Here is a 7,438-nt window from a genome sequence, read left to right on the forward strand (position 1 = left end):
CCAAAAAGCAAAAGTTAAATTAGCCTTGCACCAGCAACTATTTACATAATATTTACATTGTATTTACAACTACTTACATAACATTTACATCGTATTAGGTATTATAAGTAAGTTAAGGTATATGGGAGGATGTGTTATATGCAAATACTATGCCATTTTGTATAAGAGACTTGAACATCCTTGGATTTTGGTATCTGCAGAGGGGAGGGTGAGGTAGGGTGGAGGGGGCCTGAAACCAATCCCCGTGGATGCTGAGGGGCAATTGTATATATTCCTCATCATAAATCACAGTATCACAAAGAACAAGGAGGTCAGTGTGGCTGGAGTGCAATGAGGGAGGGAGGGAGAAGGGCCTTATAGGGAAGATAAGGAATTAGGATTTCAACTGGGTTCCAGTGGGAAGTCATTGGAGTAGGTGAGTGGCATGATGACTTTGGGGTGACAAAACCTGACAAGCTTTAGAAAGACCCCTTTTGGCTGCTGAAGGAGGGCCTGCAGAGGAGCCAAAGTGGAAGCAGACACCTTTTGGAGGCTGTTCTCATCCAGGTGAAAGATTTTGGTGCTGAGACTAGGGTCACAGAGGTGGAAGTATTCGAGCAGGCAGTTAGCTAGATATGAACAGAGAAAGGGGAGCACAGGGCAGGTCCAGGAAACCATACATCTTGTGAATGCCAGGGGTCCTAGAGGCCAACAAAGGAAGGTGGTAAAAGGCAGGAATCTCTGGCATCTGAATGTAACCTTTTGCTCACTCTCATTACAATAAAATTAGCCTTGCAAATAAGAAGTACCCATCACACACCATGACACCTGTGTTGCACCAAGAAGTACCCATGAAGACTCCATGACACTTCTGATCAAGACCAAATAAGGGTAAAAATCCCTCCGCCCCTTGGGAAGGTGGAACTGGGATGAAATTCAGGCAGTATGAACCAAAACCCCTCCCTCCTCAATGAATGTTCTGCCCAGTCATTTTCACACCCCATATAACCAGCTTGCCATAGAAACTCAGGGCAGCTGCTCACCTGAGCCTGCCTGCTCTCCCTCCTGAGAGTGTACTATTGCTTAATAAATCCTCACTTTGCTTTGTTGGCCTCCGTGTCTCATCTCTGAATTCTTTCTGTGACGAGACAAGAACCTACTTTCTTGGAACAAAAGTAGAGGAGGTAATATATGCAAGGATCATTGCATCTGCCCCACAAGTATTTCCCAAAGACCTAACCACATAGACCTGCCAGGTGCTAGGTCGGGCATTGGACTTGTTTGAAAAACAAGCCCACAGGCCCAAAGTGGAGTCCCTTATGCTAAGTCTCACATCACCAGACTTAATTACAATATCCACTCTCCCAGAATCTTAAACCAGTCAACAGAAATCACCTGACCAGCACTAGTGAGACCCCTGATAGATCCCTGCCTTCTCCTAAAGGAAGGTGACCTTGCAATAACCAACCCACTTTTTTGCCTCTTATAACCTCCTTGTTCCTGCTCCCTTCTGCCTATAAAAGTCCTTCATTTTTATTTTTATTTTATTTTTTTGCGTTACGTGGGCCTCTCCCTGTTGTGGCCTCTCCCGTTGTGGAGCACAGGCTCTGGACGCGCAGGCTCAGCAGCCATGGCTCACAGGCCCAGCCACTCCGCGGCACATGGGATCTTCCCGGACCGGGGCACGAACCCGTGTCCCCTGCATCGGCAGGCGAAAAGTCCTTCATTTTGTACTGCTCCTCTGAGCTCCTTTCTATCTGCTAGATTGGATGCTGCCCAATTTGAATGATATTATGCTCAAATAAACTCTTAAAAATTTTAATATGCCTTAGTTTATTTTGCAACAGAAACACAGAAATGAACAAGGTAGGTGCAACATTATTTTTGAGGGTCACCTAGGCCACTGCAATGACTTTCTATATATTTTGGCCATGAGCATGTAAGAAATACATATTCAGGAATTCCCTGACGGTCCAGTGGTTAGGACTCTGTGCTTCCACTGGCTGGGGCCCGGGTGTGATCCTTGGTAGGGGAAGAGCGAGACCAAGAAAAAGAAAATGAGTTACAACTAACTTTTTTTAAAAAAAGGGCTTCCCTGGTGGCACAGTGGTTAAGAATCTGCCTGCCAGTGCAGGGGACATGGGTTTGAGCCCTGGTCCCAGAAGATCCCACATGCCGCGGAGCAACTAAGCCCATACGCCACAACTACTGAACCTGCGCTCTAGAGCCTGTGAGCCACATCTACTGAGCCTGTGTGCCACAACTACTGAAGCCTGCATGCCTAGAGCACATGCTCTGCAACAAGAGAAGCCACTGCAATGAGAAGACTGTGCAGTGCAACGAAGAGTAGCCCCCGTTCGCTGCAGCTAGAGAAACACCGTGCAGCTACGAAGACCCAGCGCAGTCAAAAATAAATAAATTAAAATAAATAAATTTTAAAAAAAAGAAATACATTTTCATTGTGGCCCAACACACACACAAGGGAAACACAGGTTCCATGAGATAACACGTACCCTTACTCCATGTGATGTACTCTGCTATTTTCTGTTTTGTTCTTTTTTGTTAAAAATGCTGGTTGAGGCCTTCTCTGGTGGCGCAGTGGTTGCGAGTCCGCCTGCCGATGCAGGGTACATTAGGAGTTGGCTGGGCTCCCTTCAACTTTTTTTTTCCCTTTTTTCTCTTTTTTGGCCACACGGCGCAGCTTGAGGGATCTTAGTTCCCTGACCAGGGATCGAACCCAGGCCCCTGGCAGTGAGAGCACAAACTCCTAACCACTGGACTTCCAGGGAATTGCCAGGGCTCCTGTCAACTTTGATTGCAGACGTGGGGAGTTAGGGACCTAGAACTACCCACATATAGTCTGCCCCCTCCCTAAGGCCCCACATTCAAGAGTAGCAGGGGCTACTCTTCATTGCGGTGCGCGGGCTTCTCATTGCAGTGGCTTCTCTTGTTGCAGAGCATGTGCTCTAGGCACGCAGGCTTCAGTAGTTGTGGCACACAGGCTTAGTAGATGTGGCTCACAGGCTCTAGAGCACAGGTTCAGTAGTTGTGGTGCACGGGCTTAGTTGCTCCGCGGCATGTGGGATTTTCCTGGACCAGGGCTCGAACCCGTGTCCCCTGCATTGGCAGGCGGATTCTTAACCACTGCACCACCAGGGAAGTCCCTTCACTCTTTATTTTGTTTTATTTATTTAAAAAAAATCTTTGGCCGAACCACGCAGCGTATGGGATCTTACTTAGTTCCCCGACCAGGGATCGAACCTGTACCCCCTGCAGTGGAAGTAAGGAGTCTTAACCGCTGGACTGCTGAGGAAGTCACTCTTCTTTTCACTCTTTAAATGCGAGTTCTCTTCTTGTCTCTTCTCTCCACCCCAGGCAATCTCACTCCTGGCCCCGGCCTCAAAGACTAGTAGTCTCTATGTTACAGAGGCCAGTGTTCCTGTCTGCTTCTCTCCCAGATCATACCCTTCAGACGGGTGTCACAGAGACACACCCAAACTCAACTCATTGTCTTCTACCTGAACCTACAACTCCTGTGTCTCCAGCGTTAAAAGTGAAAGGCCTAATCATTCATTTGCATGATTATTCAGGCCAGAATTCTGGGCATCACTCGTGATGCTTCTCTCCCCCTCCTTCCACAAATTACCCATCAAGCACTAACTTCTGCTGATTTGTGTGGCAGCCTAGGGAATGGTCAAGTGCATGAATCCTTAGGGCCAAACAGTCTGGGTTCAGATCCTGACACTGCCACATTCTAGCAGTGTAAGTTTGGACAAGTAACTTAACCTCTCTGTGCTTCAGTTTCCTCATCTATAAAGTGGGCATAATAATAGCACCTATACCTCAAAGGATTGCAATGAGATTTAAATGAGTTACTCTTGGACTTCCCTGGTGGTGCAGTGGTTAAGAATCTGCCTGCCAATGCAGGGGACATGGGTTCGAGCCCTGATCCGGGAAGATCCCACATGCTGCGGAGCGTGGAGCAACTAAGCCTGTGCGCCACAACTACTGAGCCCGTGTGCCACAACTACTGAAGCCCACGTGCCTAGAGCCCATGTTCCGCAACAACAGAAGCCACCGCAATGAGAAGCCCGCACGCCGCAATGAAGAGCAGCCCCCATTCACCGCAACTAGAGAAAGACCGCGTGCAGCAACGAAGACCCAACGCAGCCCAAAATAAATAAATTTATGTTTTAAAAAATGAGTTACTCTTCATAAAGATGTACACACTTCATACTACACAGGCATTTGTTGACTAAAATAAACTCTATATTCTAAGTATCTCTTGGACTGGTCCCAAGCTACCGTTATCTCTGCACCGTCTTACTGCCCTGACCTAATCGGTCTCGCTGCATCCAATCCCTGCTCTCTTCCAATCCCTCTACACATCCAAGCCAGGGTCACCTTTTCAAAATGCAAATATGATGCTAATACTTAACACTCTTCAATGGTTTCCTACTGTATAGCCCGCACTCCTTAGCAGGCTGGCAAGGCCTGTGAGATCGGGTCCTCACTCGCCTGTCTGGGCTCATCTTCGCCACTGAACAGTCTGGCCTCCCACATATCCGAAAGCAGACTAGGGAGTTGCTTCCTTATAATCTGTAAGAGCTGAGTAATCAAAACTGTCCTTTCATTGACAGGAAGTGGACATTGCGCCCAATGGAGCCCAGTTTGTGCCAGGCCACATTCTTGGCTCCCTGAGCACCTGCCATGCCCATTTGCTTCCTGATTCCTTCATTCAGGAAGGATTTATTTCTTTATTTGTAAATAAATTTGTAAATATAGGTTGGGTGATGTGGGACACCCAGAGATAAATCCTACCCAGCTTGGCTTGCTCTGGGCCAGGCCCTCTTCTATGTGCTTTACCTGAATTAACTGATTTCCTGTGAGGTATGTACTATATTCAGCCCCATCTTACTAGTGAGGAAATAGAAGCACAGGGAAGTTAACTACTGTGCCCCAGGTTTTACAGCTAGTAAATCAAAGAGGCTTCTTGGTTCCAGAGTCTTGAGAAGGTTTGTGAGGCTGAGCGTTATAAGAACTTGATAGACTTCAGAGACAGGAGCAATCACATTTGCTTAGTGGGAGTCCAATGCGAATGCAGAATAAAAAGTTTATGTGTCTCACAGTTTACAGTGTGGTTTTACATGGATCATATCATTTTACATGGATTATATCACTTAACCAGGGATTACAGCAGTACAGACTTTTGGTAAACAGAACAAGGTCAAGAATCAGATAATCTCATATTTCTTTCCCAGCCCTGTCACATACAGGGTAGGTGTTTTAGGGCCTCTTTTTGTGCCTCAATTTCTCATTTGTAAAGGGGGTATGATAAAACAATATACGTCATGCCATTGTGAGGATTAAATGAGATAATAATGCCCTTAGCACAGTGCCTGGCAAGTAGCAAATGCTAAAAATAATAATAATAACAATAATAAGATGCTGGCTTATTTTATTGGACACAGGTGATGTACCAAATACGTTCTGGGCCTCTTAAGCCTCACAAGAGCTCTGCAAGGTTTTGTCCTTATTGTACAGTGAAGAGCACGTGCTGACTAGGTGTCAGGTATTGTTCTAAAGCACTTTGCTGACTCAATCCTCACAACAATCCCAGGGGTAGGTACTACCTATTATAATCCTCTTTGTACAGAGGGGGAAACTGAGCATAAATTAAATAAGTTGGTCAAGTTCACAGCCAGCAAGAGAAGCAACCAGGCAGTTTACTTCCAAGGTCCGTACTCTTAACCATCTTCCCTTTCAACAACAGGTGAAGAAACAGGCTCAGAAAGTGAAGAGATCCCCACTCCTAAAAAGGAGCGCTGAACTATTTTCCAACCCAGGGATTATCACTATGTCCAGCAGATGGCGCGCCAGGACATAGCAAGCTGTGGGAATTCGCAAACGCGGTCAAAACTACCATACCCACAATGCAGTGCGGATATTAAGGGGCCACCTGCCAGTTTAGCTGTCTGAGGCACTGCCTGTGTGCTCTCCAGGAGGAACGTGTGTATCTGAGACATTCGGGTCCTTCCTCAATCTTAAGGTAGCAAGTTAAAAGTTTTTTCCGCTTCATCTCATCCTCCTTGTCTTACTAGTTGGAGAGCGGAAGGATGAATCAACGCTGCTATTTGTTGGCTTCATCTGCCTTACCCTAACGTGAGGACCCTTGACCTTTAACCCAAGGTGGCGGCGCCAGGATCCTTAGCTCTTGCTGTGGACCTGAGGTGATCTAAGGCCGGGCACTCGGCCTCATGTCGAGGATAAGCCGGGCCACTCGGGCCCTCAGGAAGCCCGAGGCCGGCGGCGTGATCCGGACCATCGTGCGGGCAGGCCAGGCCATGCCCGGGCCCCCACTAGGCCCCGTCCTGGGTCAGGTGAAGCCGCGGCAGGAAGCTGGCGTGGGAGGCGTCGGAGGGTGGGAGCTAGTACCCGGGTGGCGGGTGCGGGCTGGGCCACAGCGGCCTCGGTTTAAAACGCGGCTCTGCTGCCCACACGTTGTATGTCCTTGGGTTAGTTACACAGCCTTTTCGAGGTTCAGCTTCCTCTGTTCTTCGTCCACGAGCTGTTGTAAGGATAGAGAGGCATGAAACATACGAATCGTCTGGCACAGAAAATAGTAGTTGGATCTGGGTAGAGAAAAGAGAATGGGAGCTTAGGGAAGTAAAGACGGAGGAGAGAATGGATGGAGCCTCCGGGGGAAAGGAAGCCGTCCCTTCTTCTGCACGCTGACCCCTATGCCTCCCTCACAGCGAGGCGTTTCCATCAACCAGTTCTGTAAGGAGTTCAATGAGAAAACCAAGGACATCAAAGAAGGCATTCCTCTGCCTACCAAGATTTTTGTGAAGGTGAGGAGTCGGGACTCTGATCCCCAGTTTCCTTCTCATTCTCCCCAGGCCCTGGAGCTGGTCACCTGGGGTTGCTACTCTGCTCATAGCTTGGGGCAAGTGTTTTCCTGTTACCCGGCCCCACTTTCCCCATTTATACAGTAGAGACTAGGCCATATGTTTCCTGAACCCGCGTTGCCATATTGCAGATCTTTCCTTTGTTCCTCCAACTTGCTGGGGCTTCCAGAGCAGAGTTGGACCTGGAATAGAAGCGACAGGGACGTTTGTTGCAGATTTGTTTCTTCTGTGGTTTTGTTGTCAGTTAAAGGGAAGGAAGGTGAGCTGAGGGAAGGGGGGACAGGAAGTTAGAAGTTCCCTGGGCTGGGGCAGCAGGGGTTGGGGGAGGTGGGAAGAAAGATTCTCATGTGTCTTTTTTCCTTTCAGCCTGACAGGACATTTGAAATCAAAATTGGCCAACCCACTGTTTCCTACTTCCTGAAGGCAGCTGCTGGGATTGAGAAGGGGGCCCGGCACACAGGTAAGGGGCAGGGTGGGCATCTGGGCTTCTGGGCTCTGGAAGGAAGCAGTGACACCTGAAGGGCTATTTGTTCCTTGCTCCCAGGGAAAGA

The 7,438-nt window shown here is 48.2% G+C and overlaps 1 protein-coding gene across 2 annotated transcripts in view; it reads left to right on the forward strand.

Annotated features, from left to right (window-relative positions):
- The first annotated feature begins 6,236 nt into the window (after positions 1–6,236).
- MRPL11 (mitochondrial ribosomal protein L11) overlaps positions 6,237–7,438 on the forward strand; it is a 2,999-nt gene continuing 1,797 nt past the window's right edge. The window contains exons 1-3 of one of the 2 annotated variants that reach the window (XM_007461944.1): positions 6,237–6,359; positions 6,735–6,830; positions 7,254–7,359. In XM_007461944.1, the coding sequence (XP_007462006.1) occupies positions 6,237–6,359; positions 6,735–6,830; positions 7,254–7,359 (325 nt within the window). The remainder of the gene's footprint in view (positions 6,360–6,734; positions 6,831–7,253; positions 7,360–7,438) is intronic. The other variant, XM_007461945.1, reaches the window with a different exon arrangement.

The sequence above is a fragment of the Lipotes vexillifer genome, unplaced genomic scaffold (assembly GCF_000442215.2).
Source record: "Lipotes vexillifer unplaced genomic scaffold, Lipotes_vexillifer_v1.1 scaffold1129, whole genome shotgun sequence".
NCBI lineage: Eukaryota > Metazoa > Chordata > Mammalia > Artiodactyla > Lipotidae > Lipotes > Lipotes vexillifer.